This window comes from Montipora foliosa, chromosome 9 (assembly GCF_036669935.1).
Source record: "Montipora foliosa isolate CH-2021 chromosome 9, ASM3666993v2, whole genome shotgun sequence".
NCBI classification, from domain to species: domain Eukaryota; kingdom Metazoa; phylum Cnidaria; class Anthozoa; order Scleractinia; family Acroporidae; genus Montipora; species Montipora foliosa.
Genome location: NC_090877.1, coordinates 48,558,020 through 48,577,041, shown reverse-complemented (window position 1 = coordinate 48,577,041; position 19,022 = coordinate 48,558,020). Strand labels below are relative to the sequence as shown.

Here is a 19,022-nt window from a genome sequence, read left to right as displayed (position 1 = left end):
TTATCTCTGACTATCTCTATGTTTTTTCCGTTGTCATTTTGGGATGGATGCAACCAAGAGTCCATGGTGATGGACTCTTGGATGGAAACAAGTTGACCTTACAAACTGAGCTATGATGCCTTGAATGTGCGTTTGTCGAGTGGCAGCAGTGGCGAAACAAAACAATTAACTTAAAAAACGATCTGTGAGAGTGTTGACGAAACGGGAAATTTAGGGAGGGTGTGCCCCAAGAGAATGAGCATCCTTAAATCGGTCTCTCTCACAAGGATAATACTTTTTTTCTTATCATTTCAACGCGTCCTGAAGCTAACACCACTCATCATTTACAGAAGTAATGGATACCGCTTTTCGAGAGGGGTGGGAGCCTCTTAGATCTACATAGGTCTTACGGCCTACATCAACCATCACCATTCATGATCGTACATCATAATCAATCGTCATCATCCGCATTCATCACATCATCTCGTCTGTGGTTATACATTTGCTTTCCACTAACCTCACCGGTATCCCCCCCGTCCTTATCGTTCCAATTACCTGCGTTAATCATATAGCATGCCCGTTTTCTACTCACCCTTTCTACGCCACTCATGGGTACACTTCCTAATCCCAGCTTCACGTAAACCGCTTAATGATTTTAACGCGCCATTGTTCGTAGAGACTGCAATACCTTAAGGACGTACATTGAACAAACATTCATTACCAGTTCTTGTCTTTTTCAGATATCTCTTTATGAATGATGTACGTTACTTGTACGTTATGTCCGCTGGCTTTGGATTTACACAGGGCTCATAATATATGCTCTTAGTTTTGGTGCATTTGATGGGTGCTTTGTTCTGCTTATTGCTATCACCACAAGCGACATCGTTGGACCGGAAAAGCTGCCGTCAGCTTTAGAGAGCTTGTATGGGGTTAATTCCATTTCTATAATATTTGGACCACCGCTGGCAGGTGGGTAGACCTTCCCTAATGTCATTTCGTTCTTCATAAGAATGGACAGTAATAAAGTTCTACTAGAACAGTCACAAAGGCGCGAAAGGACAATTGAAAAAGTGAGCCCCAAGCAGGGTTCGAACCGTTCTGAACGCCATCGTATTCCACACCGATTAATTTTCGCGATTGAGTTACGAAAACTTTTTGGAAGCCAGGTTGCTTGTCAGACAGATTATTGCACGGTCGAAGAATCGTGGCATACCACTCATCAGCTGATTGCTATCGGTTGTTGAAATCGCCTTTAGTTCACTGTCTAAATTTAACCGTCACTATCATATTAATCCTTTATACACGAAGAGGACCAAAGCAAAATGCTTTTGGGGTCAAACAAATTACATGTAAAAAGCTAAAATGTTGTTCAGTATATACGTAAATTCATTATAATAACTTGAATATATACAATAGTCACTTTATTTAAGTCTCAAGGTTATTTAGGCGAGCACTAGTGCTCTACGAATTGGGGAGACTACAAATCAACTAAAATCAGAACAGATAAAATCAAATGTTGGTTGCTGAGGAACGGGAAAAAACCGGTGTATCCAGGAAAGACCTCTCGGAGCAGAGTAGAGAACCAACAAACTCAAGCCATACATGACGCCAAGTCTGGGAATCGATCCCGGGCTACATTGGTGGAAGGCGAGTGCCCTCACCACTGCGCAGCCCCGCATGCCTGCGCGTTTTAATAGTGATATTAAGTTACTTAGTTTTTTTTTAAAGTAAGACTATCCTGTGCTACTTTATGAGCCACAAAACCAAATTTGAGCAGAAAGCAAACAAATTCTCGCGCTTAGAGGCGGCTGCAAGTATTCACCTCCACCCATTGGATAGTTTGAGTATTTTCTGTGATAATTTGTTGAAAGAGACACATACATAGCACTGCAACGTACTTAACAACGATAAAGCCTTCATACAGGTATCAGAAGCTTGCGAAAGAGAGAGAGTTTCGTGCGAGAAGGGCGCTTCCGAAGAGGCCAACAGATTTGGAGACCATGATCCTTTGATTTGCACTCCCCAACCCCTCAACTTTGTAATAATATTTATATTTATCCAGTGGAGGCTATAGCTCTGACGATAAACCTGGACATCTCAGTTTACACCGATGATTACCATGTTTTAATTTCTTTCTCTCTTTTAGCCTTCATTTTCAAAGTATCTGTTCATATAAAAACGCCTTCTTCGTGGCTGGTGGTGCCATAGCACTTGGAACTTTTACTCTTTCCTTTGTTTCGTTTTTCATGCCTTACGAGGAAACAGAAGACGTTAAAACAGACAAGGAATTTTCGGGAGAAGACAGTACAGCGGAAAAAGACTCAGCGGATAATCTAAGAAATTCTGGTAATACGAGTGTTCTTTATGACACAAGTAATTGCGGCTTACGGCCCTCGTTATCTTGTCTCCAATTAAACAGATTGGGGGATGTTTGTGGATCTCGCTGTGTACTCGATAAGCTTGAAAGAGAAACGGACGTCTGACAGGACACGAAACAGAAAATTTCAAGATTCAAGACGTTGGTGGTAAGAGCGCTGGGGGCGTTTGGACTCAGCTTTATAATCATCCAAAAACAGTTTGTTTAACGGGATGAACCGATCACAAAATACTTGAACAATAAGACACTTTCAAGGGAAGGAAAATTTTGAACGGGCGGTTTTTCACGGGAGACAAAAGGGACCATGAACAGCGAAAACGCTGGCAATGCTAAGAAAACGTTTTCCACGAAACGCTCCGGTGAAATAGTTCCGCGATTATCTCAATACTTTCATTGTGTAAAGTGTATTAACCGAACTACCCATGAAAGTAATTTTGGAATCAACCCTGTTGCAAAGAAAGGAATTGATCAGAAATTCAACCTCCCTTGCTTTCGTTCCACATAAATCCTTTAATTAACTTGTTGTTCTGAAGAGTACATTAAAGAATTTTAACAAAAGCATCTAAGCGAGATTGTTTCGTCGTAACCAAACCCGCCAATCACATAGCGTAGTCGAATGAAGGCAGGATTCTCATTTGCAGTTTCATCCCTCGTCGTGGGCTACAGCCCAAACTTTTGGTTTAAAATTACTTTCCTGTCTCCTCGGAGAATTTAATGTCATTTAACGTCGCGCTTGCGTCGCGTCGCCGTGCCTAACTGAAATACAAGAATTAAGTTCGGAAGGTCGTAGGTTCGGCTGCTGCAAAGGGGCATTAGGATTTTTCCGAGTATTCCAGAGTCAGCATCGGAAAACAGATATCGTCGAGAACTGATTAAGTTCGGCCGGGCAGGTTGAAGTAAGATCTACTCGACCGCTTAGAACGGCAAGGGCTCCAACTTATTTTAACACTTTATGCTGTTATAATAGTTAGACCGAACCAATAGTCTACAATTCTATACTATGTCTATGCAACGGCATTTTCATAGATCAAGCTATTTTTAGCCGAGCTCTTAAATAAGATTTGGCTTGCACGAGCGACCATTCTTAATTCCATATTATAATGTAATAATTCTCATGCAAGACTTGTAGGTAAAAGTGAAGATAAAGTCGAGTGTGATACAACGGAGGCCCATACGGCCGGAGCCGGTTTCGGTGGTATGAAGAAACTGGGAGAATTATTACTTCCCGAGCTAATCCATCGCAGGGTTACCCCCCACCCCTCCCTTGACTGAGATGGATAAGTTTGTGGATTTAGGCAGTGAATTCTTATGGCAATACTCGCTTTGTTTTTCGTGAACTTGTGAACGTGACTTTAAGCAGTAACGCGTGGAAAGGGTGAAGAATTCATGCCCGTTCTTGAATTCTTCAAGAGACATTCCCTTTCGTTACTGCCTAAGAAGCCCTCGTAACGGCCATGATCTTGAAATCATAACATGCTTTTCTCCGCTGCTCAGAAATGTCTCTCATACATGGAGCTCTTCAAAATACATGTTGCCGTAATCTCGAACCCAGATCTCTCTCTGGGAGATCTGGGTACGAGTTGCCCTTTTCCCTCCCCACCCATCCAAGAGCGAACTCCGGATTGGAGACATCGACTCAATTTCAAAGTACATGTCAAATCGGTTTCTTTTTCTAGTGAATGAATTTAGCTTCCATTCGAGTAAGGGTAACTTGATTTAGGTGCCCGCATCGAGAGTGTTAACACATTTTTAGAAAAAGAGAGAAAGGAGTATACGGTTCAATGAGCATGTCGGGTTGTGAATTTGCTGAAAACAATCGACCAGTCAGCAAGAATGATTTTTGCACAAGAAACAATTGTCGCTGATACTGAACAAAATTAAAGCAGCTGCTTGCAGCGATTTAAGCTGATTTAATCAAATAGACCAATTTCGATATATTAAAATTCAGTTTCAAGGCTCAGAGGAATAAACTCATACAAATCCTTATTTTTATTCCCCAGAGCCTCGAGATCATGTTCATTGTTTTAAGTTGAATTCTAATATATCGAAGTTGGTCTATAATCTAGAGTTGCGAAGATCCCATGAAAGGCATTCTATGAGCTACTCCACCGCGCACCGGTGGCTCAGTTGGTTGAGCACTCGGCTGCCATGCGGGAGGTCGTGAGTTCTACTCTGGCCGGACCAACACTCAGGGTCTTAAAATAACTGAGGACAAAGTGCAGCCTTTGTTATTACATCCGCAAATGGTTAGACTTTCAAGGACTATAAACCCGTAGGCCCCATCTCACAAATATCTTCCATGTTCATTAGTTCCCTGTGGGACGTTAACGAACCCTCACGCTATTCGAGAAGAGTAGGGGATGAAGTTCCCGGTGTTGTGGCTGTCCTCTGTGATTATATGGGTGGGTGGGTGGGTTATAGCAAGTCCACATCAGCTGAATAGCTGCCAAAACTTCAACCTGCTCAAACAAATAACAAACAAACAAACAAAGAAACCTGTGTCTGCAGAGAAGGAAACGAGGGATTCTAGGAAAAAGGCACATATTACGACTTTTGGAATTGCATATTTATGCAAAATGTAATGTATGCACAATAATCTCAAGAAATGATTAAACGTTAAGTCCTCCAACAACTAGTCGCATCCATCTCATGAGACGATCTCGCCAACGCAAGAAACGCTTAGGCATGGGCTTGAAGTTGGGGTGCACGGTTACAAATTTCAGCCGAAAGACAATAACGGGCAAGAAAAGGGGTGATGCAGCAGCTCTCGTAACGTATAATGCGATTCGCTCGCTACCCCAGCGAAAAACAAAAACTAAACAATTGAGACAACGACTTAGACTTAAAACCATAGAAGCTGCTTAGAATACCAAACAATAGCAGTTACGAGAGCTGTTACATTAGTGAAAAAAAGTGCTCTCATATGTTGTCATAAAATTGAAGAGAATAAAGCACAATAACTGTAGAAATCCGTCTCTACTTGTAAGTTACTTTATTATCGTGAAAAAAGATGAGAAAAAAGGTGGAATAACAGCGATTAATGTTTAATAAATCCAAGGTAAATCGGTCTGTGGAGGACTGCTCCAGTCAGTTGATCACATCAGTTACATGTGATGGTCCAAACATCTTTTGTGCTCCCGCTAACTCCTCGCCTGGAAAAGGAAACACTTACTTTTGAATGTTTTGTGGTAAAGTATATTTTCAGTGACTGGCTTTACTGTAACTTCCGATTTTGGGTCGAAAGTATTTCCAGTTAACAATGCTTCCTTCCTTCAGCCACTTTATCCAGATGAGTGGCAGCCGGTCATGGTATACTTTTGAAGTGACGCTGATTACAGTCGGCTTTCTCATAATTACGTAATAAATATAAATCTGGAAAAAAAAAGCATCTATTTGAAGTGTGGGTTACACATGAAAGGGAGGACAGATCCTTGCACATACCCGGTCAATTCAAGCAATTGTTTTTTATAGGCATCTGAACTGAGCTATGAAGCCAATAAGTTTGAAGTAGGTCAACATTTTGTTGAACTGGTGTGTTTCCGTGAAAGGATGGGCGTTTGTAAAACGTAACTCTACATAAGGTGGCTTTTTATATAAATAATGATGCTGCTCACAGAAGTTCTGTCGAGTATTTTGCGTACTTGTATACCCGCGCATGGTTCGGAATCTTGCTACTCGGTTCACAAATATAATATTGTGCGTCTCAAAAAAAGGTCTTACCCATGCATCCCTTTTGCTCTTTTGCAATACACTCAAGACCTGTGATCAAAGAAAAGTCAAAGAACCAATCAGTCAGTCAGTTACCGATTCTTTCATCCATATACTCACCCACCCACCCATTCACTCACTCACTCACCCAGTCTCTCACTCACTCACTCACTAATTCACTCACTCACTCACTAACTCATTAAGTCAATAGCTAGTCCGTGTGCCAGGAAATTTGTTACCTTCGTCCGGCATCTTGACATGAAAATTATTCAAAGCCAGAAAGAACTTTTTCCACGATCCTGTTATAGAACCCTGGCATTCCCTTCTGATACTGCAAGAGCAATTCCGACCGCCATATTTCTACCAAAAAAAAACATTTTAAAATCGTGAATGACACAGCTCCTAGTTTTTGCTGACAGCACAGTGTATTTCTTTTAACCTGTTCTATCCGGTTGCTTAGCTTTTCACGGTGCAGAGTTCTCTGGTTCTTGTGAGTTGCCGTTCACACATTTTGTAAGGATTACCTCGACGACAAAAGCATAATTATTATGAACCTATAATCTCAGAGGGCTTGAAACTGATCTAGCATTTGGACTGTCAAAACCTGCGTTTTTCAAGCGTAGTTAAAAGTACGATGGATACAATGCACTACTGAGCACTGTCAGTCTTCCAACAAAAACTTGCATCCGTCCTTGGTTCCTGCTGCGTTGGACTACAGTTTTTCTAAAATACTTACTGCAAATATGTTTACTTAGGCCCGACTTGGAAATCAGCTTTTGTTGGGTGTGGCAATCGAAGGCTAAATAAATTAGCATTGTATTCGTTGAAATGTTCCTCGCCATTTCAGTCCACTCACTTGACCAAAAGAAGTCGAATCTCCAATATAGCTATTCAAGCTCTCTTTGATTTTACCTGACATTCAACTTACGTCAACATATTTGATGGCCCTTTGCTTTTCTTGGGAGCTGGCCCTCGAACCAATGAATACTAACAAACCCTGTAGAGTCTCCATTATAAACACTGCAATATATAAGTAAAAGAGGCAGACGTTTATCTATCTATCATTTGCGTCGGATTTTCTTATCCTCAAATGACTAGCGGAAATCCATGACTCGGTTTACCTAAATTTATATTTCAGAGTCGCTGACGCCATGAAGAACTTAATAAGAATGATACTACTTTTCAAGGTTTGGCAAGGACTCTATTATAAGAACACTCAAATTTGAGCGCTGCGGTAAGAAAATATAGGACAACTGCCGCAGACTTTATTTGTAAACACGATGGCATCTTCTTGACCGTCTGTTAAGGCTTTAAAGAAATCCGGAAAAAAAAAAACTGAAAACGACAAAAACAGAGTGAATTTAGCTGAGCCGCAGACTCACGAGTAAAACCCAGGATTCACTCACGGGAAGTCTATGTAGGCCCTTCCGAACTGGCGGGAGGGTATTTGGGTACAGGATAAGTCCATGGTTTTATTTAATATTCAACCTTAGCTATCGCGTTTCTAGCTTTCTGGTTCACTCATTCTTGGTTATCAACTCATATACCGTATGACCTACCGGTAATATGGAAACTGATTGCGTCAAGTGTTGTCAAGCTGAAAATTTGGCTTTATTCAAGTGTCCAAGCTTCCAGAATTTTAATAAAAATTTAATGAAACAATTATTCCATTCGCGCTGGTTCGATATGAGATGGCTCTTTGGCTACAGAACCATGCTGATGCACAGACGCCAAGTGCCAATTTCAAAGGGGGGCCTGATTTCCAAAGATATCGAATGCAAGGCTTAATCTAATTGTTGAATTTCGCGGTATTTTGCGGAGGGGGCTCCTGGGGGCTTAAAAACATGCATAGGCCTGCAATGCGTGTGTATTTTAAGAAAGGAGCCATACAAAACAACATACCATCTTCAGACATGTCCTGTAAAGGAGTGTGAGGGCTCGCGTCTTCCTTGCGCGGCACTTTTGTGAAAGGATCATCAGATTTGCCCTTATCTAAGCTCAATCTGCAAAATACGATTGTTTATAATGGAGAAAGGCAGCACATCCGAGGCTTTGAAACAGTCCTGGACTTGAGCTCAGAGCGGGACTCCAGCTCTGGACACTCTTCTAGCCATGTCACTGTTTTTATTTCTCTCTTTCTTTTCTTTTTGCATGTTTATTAAGTGAGTGGAACGATTCTGCATGTTATTTAATTTTATCTTTAATCTTTAATCAGTATAATTCTAAAACAGAAAAGACTATACTAGAAGTCCCAAAATGATAAAGTAAAATACATAAATGAATAAATAAGTAACTAAAATATAACATATACAATATAAATTCTACATGCATGTGATAATGGCTTTAAATTCATTAAGTGATTCCTCAGTCTGGTCCTCAGAGTCCGCTTTTCTTTTGGTCAGCACCAAGAGCAGAAACGCTTCATTCCGTGGCGGTCATTATAAAACACGGACTGCCGACCCGGACTGCGGACCACGTATAAAATATGGACTGAGTATAAAATGCGGACTGAAGGCTGCGAACTAGGCACAAAACGCCTATTGAGTACAAAACACTGTGAAAAAGGCACAGAGCAACGAAATGGCGACAGGCTGACGACAAGGATTGAACAATAGCATTAAATTGTGATGGTATAAGACGCGGGTTTTTTTAGGCTGCTCAAAACGACGATCAATAGCTCAAGGTTTTAGTTGAAATTGCAAAAAACGCTTTTACTTGTATTTATCTGAGGTAAGACAAGAAAGTAATTTATGGAATTCTTCTCGGGTCACCAGGTTTATGTTTAGAAACTGAGAAATTTGAAGGACTTCAGTGGGAGATGCCATTGTTACAGAGGTCTATTTACCCATTCGCAAAATCAATGTTTTGTTGCGATTGTTCACGTCAGTGTTGCACGGGTCCGTCTGTAAACAGCACTTGACCAAAAGAACAACTTTTATAGTCCATGTCCTGATTTACGCGTACACACTACCGACTTCATCTTTGGCCTAGCCGCTTATACAGACTTTGGAAGTAAAGATTGCGTGACGATCCAAAACAGCCTTCGGGTGTTTTGAATCCATCCGGCCATCCTGGCTCAAACTACGAACAACAACAGTCAGAAGACTTTAATATAAAAGATAGAAATATACGTAGAGTTGAAGTACATGCCTAAAGTGTTTCCGTTCTTCCCCATAACAATTTTTCCACTCCCCCTAGTGTTAAACTCCCGGAGTAAAGTACAATTTTGAGATAAAATCTCTATTCTTACTTTCGCTAGCTGGTCGATTTTGTAACTGAGCATTTCTGTGCATGTACGTGACAATATTTTGACACCGAATAAGAGGACTCAAGGCCTTTTTAAAATCTTTATCTGGGCCAGAACAATCCTAGTTTTGTTATATACTCCGTTTTTTGATACTCAGTCCTTGTGTCATACCTATTCCGCCGTCCTCGTTTTATATTCAGTCCGTGTTTTATACCCAGTTCGCGGTCTGCGTTCTGTACTGACCGATTCCGTGGGCACTCCCTACAATACTAAAGGAACTCGAGAATATTCAAACTCGAGCGAATGGAACTTCAACAATTGGGATTTAAATGCACACCAAGATGGATTGAAAAAATGTTGTAAATATACAAGGGGAGGTCTTATTGGCGGTTTTCACGTGACGTCATCGCCGCCATGTTGGTGGACGAAACCAAACGATCTCATATTTGCTCCTTTTGTTCGTCCACCAGCAATTGTACATTGCAGCATTTTTATCTGTATCTCTAGAAATTAGTTGCAAACCACCTATGAAGTAATTACACCTTAAAACCTGGTGTGTAGTGACACGTCGATAAGTACAAGCAGAAACCCATAAGGGTTGAAACGTGTAACCCGCGTTCACAGCTTTCGAATATTCAGTGCGAACTGATTGGTTGAATGTTTCAGTGCTAAGTACCATATTTGGAAACCCCTTGCTCTTGTTGTTCCAAATATGGTACTTAGCAAATTGAATATTCGGAAGCTTGTTTCCCAGCACACAAGGGCCGTTACACGTTTCAACCCTTATAGGTTTCTGGTACAAGTGATGGATTCTTATTGAGCTTTGGTTTGATAAGCAATGGCTGAGCAGACATCACCTGACCAGTTGGATTGCTTCATCATCTGGCGCGTTCTGTCCGCAAAACAATGAAAACACATGTGTTAAAATTTGAGGGAGAAATACAATAACTCGGGTGCTTGTCTTTTATATGACTGTCAATTCCACTGCATCATTTTATAGCTTTCTTTGCTCAGTGGCCTTGTATTTAATAAGCAGAAATGATACAAACCTATTTTCTTAGGTAAATCTTGGGCAAGAACTAACCTAATGCTAACCTACATGAAAATCATGCAAACCATGCTTATGCTAACCTCCATGAAAGTAACTAATAATAAACACTATCACATGTAAACAAACATAGACTATGTTTCGCCTACATTCATTTGCCTTGAACCATACGCATTTTCTGTTAAACATATCAAAAATCCGCCGAGCTTGACTGAACATGTGTGCATGATATCGACGTTTGCAGACAACACCAACTTCGTTCCCAATCCCCAGTTCACTTTAGATTATGACAAACGGTGACGCCAAACGAAGTTTTCTCACTTCGGGCCCTGGAGCAGAATGACAAGATATTTCCCGCCAGACATACCCAATGAGTCATTTGGGTTATATCTCTCACAATCTTACAGTCGTCGATCTATCGTCATTGGCAGCCATGTTGGTGTACTGAACAACAGCGAAGAATCCCTTTGGGAATTTGGCTCTATTATTATGCAAAACGCGAGCGACATTTTGTTTTTGTTTTGTACACGAACATGGTCGTCTAATCACGTGAGTGCACACCAAGAATTGCCAATCACAACCTCTTGCAATGACTTATTAATGATAAGCCTTGGCTTCGAACTAGCCATTTCAAAGAACCGCCGTTGAAAACGCTTTGTTACTTTTCATTCGGCTACATGATAACTGAAAGTTGAGTAGGCCGGTATGATAGTTGTATTTTCTTAATTATCCTTAGCAATAATGATCGTGTTACTGGGTGACAAAACAGTTTGTTACCTGGTAGAGTTTGTTCATGTCTTTGTCATTTTTTAACTCCTCCAGAGACTCTTTAAAAGAACGAAACGGGTAAGAGATATAAAGGAAAGTGTTATCATAACCTGATCAGTTTTCCCTTACGATTTCACGAAAACAAAAGATCTTTCATTAGCTCCTTTTGTTCCTCCACGAGCAATTGAACGTTACATCATTGTTATCAGTGTCTCCGTCGAGATTGGTTGCAAACCATTTATTCTGCTGTGATTCTCGCATATCCCTGCTTTATTTTCTCTGATCTAGTGATATTGCCATTTTCCGCGAAAAATTAAAGCTACTGTATACACATGTTGCCAAATCGGAGCTGATATTAACTTGCGAAAGAAGCCGTCTAAAATATAGATGTCCTGAGAAAATGGTAGTTGTTAACAATGTACCAAAAGTTTCCGAAAATTGCTATTGGAGAGGGAGTGATCAGTCTACTTTTATTCGCCCAAAGAAAATTCGACAAGTCTAGCTAAAAGGTGGTCCAAAATTTCAACCACAATTTCTGAAGGGCGATGTTCCATGTTACCTTTGCTGCTCATACCAATCCCCCGTTTATCTACCTCCCAAGGTCTCCGGTTAGAGAATTTTACAAAAGGAATTCTTTGATCCCATCAGGAATTTTCTTACCATTAAAACCAACCGGAAACCACCAGCCTCTTTTTGCTTGTAAATTGTAAACAACCCATAACTCAGAATAGGAAAATTCGATTTGTAAGCTATGTCCATGGCGTATGTTACGTTAATCATATCCCATTTGTATTGAAGTGGACCGAGCGTAAAATGAAACCCTTAGGATGTTGTTCTTTAGAACCACCTGAAATTCACATAGACCTACCATAAATTTTGAACTCAGCCTTGGGCTTTGAATTCTGCTCAAGAAGAAGAAGAAAAAGAAAAATTCGTTAGGGCATGCGGTAGAAAAAGGTTAAGCGGACATGGTCGGTTATCACTGAACATGAGGGCTTTTCTGTTTAATTAATCTCTTCCAAGCTTTTCCTGAAGTTCTCGAAAGTTGTGGAGACACACAGGGAATTGCGACACTCAAAAAAGGCCCCAAAAAGGTTTCTTTATACTGACCTTAATAAGGGCAAGATAATTAAATTACCTTTAATTTGTTCCAATAATCAATGAATGGGCTGAAGCTGTCGATGGCAGCCTGTCTTTCCGGCTTAATCTAAAAGAAAAAGACAGACCAGATAAGCACGTTCTTATAACAGTGTAATTGTTTTATCGTATTTTTCTTCCTATACAAAAGCTACATATTTCCAATTCAGTCACTGCATAGCCTTCGCCTGCCCTCGTGCCTTTGGAGCCGAAGCCGAGCAGCTGTGATGGTTCCGGGAGCGAGCTGTTTGTTGTGCTGCAAAACCGTTCAAATACCATTTCCGATCATGCAGCGAAGTTTCAGCAATGGAATGGAACAAATTCAAGAAGATATGACAGCTAGCTAGCCTTTTATATTCCGCCGAAAAATGGTTCAGACCTATCAACATTAAGTTTGGATATTTTCATAAAAGACTTACCTGCATTATGCATTTTCCGCTGGAAACAATCACATGTCCACTGAATTTTAGATTTGCCTTGGTTAGGGGCATCTTAACCTCTCGATACTCCTCAGTCTGGATTATTCAAAACAAATTGCACGTTACACAGACTGTTCTGCGTGATAAATCACTCATTCTAACACGACTTGACGAAGAGAAATAATCTGCTAGGAGCATTTCTTCGCCAGTTGTTCATATTTGAGATTCAATGGGTTTTATTTGGCGGATTGAGAGGCGGTATTTTTTTCTGAAGTAGCTGACTCAACGTATTGCTATGCATACCACATCTATCAGGTGACACTATGACAACTCGGCAATCCGTGCCTGCCGCGGGAAGTGCATTATATTAATCACTCTTGGGTTGTAGTGTTTATTTTTTTTTAGCTGAATAGATCAGAGAGTGAAAACAAATAATACTGGGAAAATCCATGTAAAGATTTGTCCATCGGGCGTCTTGTCCATCTTAAAAATTGGAGCATTTGCTGTAAAACGCTTCTTCTCCTTTTTGTTCCTACAAAATGTCCCCTTAGATGTACTTCCGCACCTTTATTAACCGGGTCTCCCACCCAAATAAGTCATTTACTTGTACATGGCTTTGTATGGTGCCCTAAAATATCCCTCAAAGGAGAAGACACATGAAATATGCAGTTAATGTACAGACAAGTTGATAAATTACTGTTCCTACCCCTTTGCTATCAATCTTGACTTTCTTGAAATGAACAAGAGCATCCTTCAAATTCAAAGGAGCTCCAACGTCCACATGTTTAAATCCAGAGTCAATACTGTTGTCAAGTGGATAGGAAAATATAATTAGTAAGCTTTACAACGAGTGCTGAGACCATACTAACAATTTTTTCTATTTTAATTGTTGTAATCATTGTTTTTCTTCTAATCAAGATCCTATCAGTAGAGGACAATAGAGCGGTATTCAAATGAGTGTCGTAAAAGCAAAACCAAACTTTGGTGCATGAGTTATTACTTTGGCCAATCAAAAACTGAGGACGGAGACAATCCAGTAGACCAATCAAAACTCGAAGTAATCACACGTAGCCGACACAAAGCGCGGGAAAATGTGCACGCGCGAGCCACGATTGGTTTTGGTTTCACTTCTGATTGGTTGAAAATATGGCGCGAGAACTTTGGCAATTATCGTTTTCTCAGATTTGCCCCTGGATGTTCAAAAAAGTGGACAGCGGCTATTCACAGGACATGTAAATCGGAAAACGTAATGAAAACTAATTTATTTATCCGATTGGTAGTATTAAATGGCCTTTTTATTCAATCGACACAAACTGTGATATCAGACTGACCCGCCGTCATCAATGATAATGTTGCCACCAAAATAATCCTTGAATTCAACTGATTCATCTTCTTGACACTCACGGTGCTGAATGGCTGCGTCGTCCAGCTAAAAAATAAAAAAAAAACAACCAAGCAACAAACAAACAGTTTCCTCCGTGTCCATTTTTCATATTCATGTTTGTCTCCCAAGTCCGGAGAAAATGGACGGGTTGACCATATACCCGGAAAACAAATTGTTCAAAGTGGAAAAGGTAACCGATAACCGAAGAAAAGATAGGGCGTTACAGTATCTAAAAATTGGGAAAACGTAATGCAAACAAAGGGTATATGATGTGAAGGTACATATGATTGTACGAACTACCAACTAAAAACACATTTACTTTTCTCCTTGCCGGCAAATTTTAACACGATCAACCCCAATTCCGGTTGAGATGGCGTCTGCAGTCTGCAAACTCATATGCACCATATCAACACAATGCTAACATTTCCCCCCTTTTCTTACGTATGTATCCAGTTCAACAGTCTTGTAAGCAGCTGTTCCATATTCGTCCTCAGTAGAATTCTGTCCGATCCAAAAATGCACATGGTGTGATCTATCCGGCTTCTACAAGAGATAATATAACTGACCGAAATATTCAACTTTTCATAAAATGGGCGGGTATTTTCTTGTAAAAAGACAGCAAAATTGACAAGGAGAGAGAGAGATCAAAGAATAAACACGTCAAGGCAAAGCGCCAATTTATCATGCGTGCCCTTCACAATACCAGCCTCAGTGCCATACTATTTTTAAATAGTATGTGGGTTTTTGTTTTTCAACTTCCCGCAGTTTACGACTAGAGGTTGTTGGATGGGATGGACGGTTTGCCGTCCTCATCCAAGCTAAAAGACAGGAAATTCTTACCATTGTCTTGTAGATGTAATTTCGGCGACATAGACGCCGAAACCCCCGACTTCCCGCACAGTAGTCTGTCCAATTTCTAGTCAATTCAGTCTATCGATGGCACGGTTAAAAATGTCCCTACGTATGCACCTTCTAGTCACTTATTCTCAGGAGTATCGGGTAGGTACTTCTATGTATTTGAACATGCAAGCGACAAAAATTAGTAAAGTAATTTACTAGCTAAGATAATTGTGCAAAAAAAAAGTGCACACCTTTGAACCTTCAAGCTTTTCACTGTACAAAACTATGTAGGAGTCACCACTGTAGAACCTTCCGTACTTTTCCTTTGGCCAATCTTTCACCTTCATTAACCAAAAAAGGATAGAAAGAGCGTCTAGAAGTCATCATCATCATAATCATCAACTTTATTTATACAAGGAGTTGATCCTTCTTTGTGGATTCACGAAACACTGAAACACAAAAACGATGACTACGGCTTCACGAACGTCAAGCCAGCATTTTGAAAGGCACTCGTGTGCCTTTCTTCTCACTAGCTCCAGAATGACGTAAAATTGACAGAGTAGGATTGGACACTGTTGAGACTATTAAGTACAATCTCCTATGGCACCAAAGACAGCTGATTCCTATATCCTGGCTCATTCTTAGCTCTTGCTCAATTTTTTCACATCAAATTTTATTGATCGGAGGATTTTAGATGAAATCAAGATGACGGATACTCTGTTTGAACTTTAGAGAGCGCTGGAAATCTTAGTCCTTTTAAGGAAAATACAGGACATTGAGTCCGACTGACTGAATATTAATAATATTATTGTGTCCGACTGACTGAATATTAATATTAATAAACTGGTAAAACTGCTCCATGATTAACTCAGCAAAACAAATTTGAAGATGACTTTCTATGCGCCCATAGTCAAGCATAGAAAGATTTTAAAGCTAAACACATTTTATTTTACCAGCATGGATCTAAATTTAAGGAATCCATCTTTCTAGCTTTCGAGAAATTCCTAAAAAAAACCATACGAAACTAATTTTACGATACTGTCTTTCTTTTTGTCAGTTTTCTTGGTTGGCATTGTCAGGTAGATTAGTTTCAAGGTGTTCAAATAATGCCGTTGTTTGCATAAATGTTAAATGAAACTATGTTAACAGTCTGCAAACCAATCAGTTTTAAGACATTGAATGTTACTAAATTTATGCTTCTTTAGCAGATGTTAAAAAATTATCCAAACAAAGCTACCAACCTCTAACTTTTCGATCCTCCATACTCTTAATCCTACATTATCTTCCATCCCTCTCCAAGCTGGCTCGTGTTGGGCTGAACTCTTCTTGAGCTGAAGTGACCATTTAAAAGATGATTCGAAACGTCTTGAAAACCTTGAAAATCAGTTTTCTTCCAGGATTTTTTCAAAAAACATAGTCCATCTCACTTTTTCATATTCTTGAATTAAATTAAACAACAGCTTACCGCTCTGTCTTCGTTGGACCCAAGCTTTTCTACATTTGAATCTCTCAAATTGTAAACTTTCGCCTTTACCAGACCACTCATGACTGCAATTTAAGGAATTTTAAACGTCAGGGAAAGAGGTCGTATATTCTGTATTGTCAACAAAGAACAACTTTCTTCACAACAACGCGGTCAAGATAACTATGGCAGAAAATCATTCGTGGATATCTGAAATCTAATTGGTCAGCTAATCCAATCCTAAAATAGTTATGAAGTTTACTTCTGTCGTGTGGATACCTTTCAGTATACAGCTGTTTCGAGAAAGGTTGTCTGAAAGGAGCATAAAAGCGTACGCGACAATGCCGAAAGGCATGATGGTAAACTATCAGTTTGAATCAGCGAAAACATGACGGCAATGCTCTAGAAATACATGCTCATGCTATGTTACTGACATTCAGAAATGCGTGAGTTTTAAAATTCAGTCAAATGATCCAGGCCATGAATTAGTAACGAAGGGCTAGGATTCACAGACAAAGCATGATTCTGACGACTTTTGCCTTACTTATTTTATGTCATGTTTTGCAGAGAAAGTCGGAGAAATGTACCACAAATCGTGACGCACGTGCAGAGCCATCGTTTTGGCTAATGAACCCTTTTGTTTTTGGACGTGTTTTGGTGGCCTGATAGCGAGAGAGAGCTTCAACATAAGCCTGTGCGTACTGCCACTTCATCAACGCCATATCCAAAGAACTCTTTCATCCAAAGAGCTCGCCATCGTTGATCTTCACTATATAAGTTGAATTTATTTTATTGAATATCTCCCACACTACCTTTCGGCATTAACGCGAACGCTCTTACGCTTCTTTTGGACAGTATTTTTCGAAACAGCTGTATGCTTTCGTTTCAAGTTTATCAATTTTTAATCATTGCCGACTTGCTTCACCTTAAGCTGTGTAAAGTTTCTGGTAAAGCCTCAGTACCTTATAACTTCGAAAAAAAAGTTTGATATCCCACGCGCTAGACAAGAGGAGATGAAATTTAAGCCGACATTTAAGATTAACTTACAGAGCTGTGCTTCTCTAATTCCATGGAAACGTATGCCTGTCTCCATGGGACACCGTGGTGATTCATGCATCGGATCCACCGGACTACACATATGGAGGCTTATAATATAAAACTATGGAAATTTGGTTGTTTTGTATCAGGCCTTGAGCATTACTTAGTACATTCTGCAATTCAAAGTTTGCACATTGAAATGCAAATAACTTTCAGATGTTACTGTTATTCATTTTTTTCGACTTTTGACGGGCATTCGTAACCAGCAGCCATCAATTTCTGAGACGAAAGAAAAAAATTCGCCTTTTTGACATGGTAATCTCCCTTTTTGTTTCTCATTCCCGCAATAATATATGTTCGTCACGACGTAAATTGAAATAGAAAATACTCTATTCATTGACTTGTCAGCAAACAATGAAGCTCGCCTCAAAATTTTCGACGATTTTCTTGCAAATAGACCATTTTACAGTTGTAGCTAAGTTACCTGGCCTACGAATGGAAGCGAGGCTGCCGGTGACCCTGTTTTGATACAAACCTCCATGCTTTTATAATGTTAATACGGACTAATTAGAATTACAACAACACAATTTGCATGATAAAAGCAGTCGGGACTGTATCAATGCAAGGTCACCGGCAGCCTCGCAGCCATTCATAGGCTAGGTCGCAGAGCAAACAACTGTAAAATGGCCTATTAGCTTGCCTGTCTGTTCCGATGTGCTGAAGACCTATAATCACGGGTATAATCAATGTAATCATTAAGGCTTATGATATTTTCTTACCTTAGTATAGACTTCCTGTTTCTTACGTAAGATTTTGTAAGTCTTTCTTTATTTACGAAAGGAACGGAATGTTACGATATAAACGAATTTGAAACTGGTTATCTTTTTTATTTTTTTTTTCAGTTTGAGGAGATCTTTGTTTGCTTTGTATTAGTTTGCCATCAGGAGTAAATCTCGTTAAAAAGTGCATAGGAATAAGTCGGCCTTGGTCCCTTTGAAGTTGTTTCTCGCCAAGCACAACCATGATTTTGGAAGAAATTACCGGGCTGCATTACATTTCCGTCGCATATTCAGCGTTTCAAGTACTTCTAATAAAATTGAAGAAAACAGACTATCAATGAAACCGTAGCTAATCGAAGGACTGGTTATGAAACCTTAAAGCTTTAAAAAGCGAGAACAATGTTGTCGCAATCGATGTTGAATTGACAGTGACAGTGCACAATCTTTTGTTTTTGCTTCGCACGGGTTCGCAAATTAGTTGCGCATAATTTAATCGAAAGAATTGATTGGTTATCTTCTCGAAGGAAGGTGTGTTTGTGCACCGTCAAGGCCAAAAATACGGACAAAAACATGAAACAAAAAGACTTGCCGAGTTTTATAACCATCTCCATGCATTAACTATGAAACGCAGGGAATTAAAACACTGAATACTGGTTCGCTGAGTGGATGTGACCACGCCTTCTAAGGCTACGTTCACACGGTACCGGACGAATTTTCTACCGGTTGAAAATTTGACCGTACATTTTGTTCGCACGGAACCGTGCAATAATTTTTGCTCTGTTCACATGGAAGTGACGAATCGGACTAAAGTTTAACCTTTGTCAGTGGTTTTACCA

The 19,022-nt window shown here is 39.9% G+C and overlaps 1 protein-coding gene across 1 annotated transcript; it reads right to left on the bottom strand.

Moving 5' to 3' along the window:
• Positions 1–5,327: 5,327 nt before the first annotated feature.
• On the bottom strand, positions 5,328–17,507 carry LOC137971912 (gelsolin-like protein 2). Its single transcript, XM_068818651.1, has 17 exons — positions 17,417–17,507; positions 16,373–16,455; positions 16,149–16,238; positions 15,159–15,248; positions 14,509–14,610; positions 14,015–14,112; positions 13,390–13,486; positions 12,684–12,779; positions 12,266–12,334; positions 11,996–12,029; positions 11,137–11,186; positions 10,169–10,203; positions 7,967–8,067; positions 6,993–7,084; positions 6,304–6,424; positions 6,077–6,115; positions 5,328–5,508 (listed from the first exon to the last, which is right to left on the bottom strand). The coding sequence occupies exons 1-17, from the start codon at positions 17,505–17,507 to the stop codon at positions 5,444–5,446; spliced, it is 1,353 nt and encodes a 450-aa protein (XP_068674752.1). The 3' UTR covers positions 5,328–5,443.
• Positions 17,508–19,022: the final 1,515 nt, after the last annotated feature.

Excerpts from the sequence above, each read along its gene's own strand:
- LOC137971912 (XM_068818651.1), bottom strand. The coding sequence starts at position 17,507 with ATGTGTAGTCCGGTGGATCCGATGCATGAATCACCACGGTGTCCCATG. Across the intron at positions 16,456-17,416 it reads AATTAGAGAAGCACAGCTCT|TCATGAGTGGTCTGGTAAAG; the intron begins GTAAGTTAATCT and ends CTTAAATTGCAG. Across the intron at positions 5,509-6,076 it reads AGAGCAAAAGGGATGCATGG|GCGAGGAGTTAGCGGGAGCA; the intron begins GTAAGACCTTTT and ends TTCCTTTTCCAG.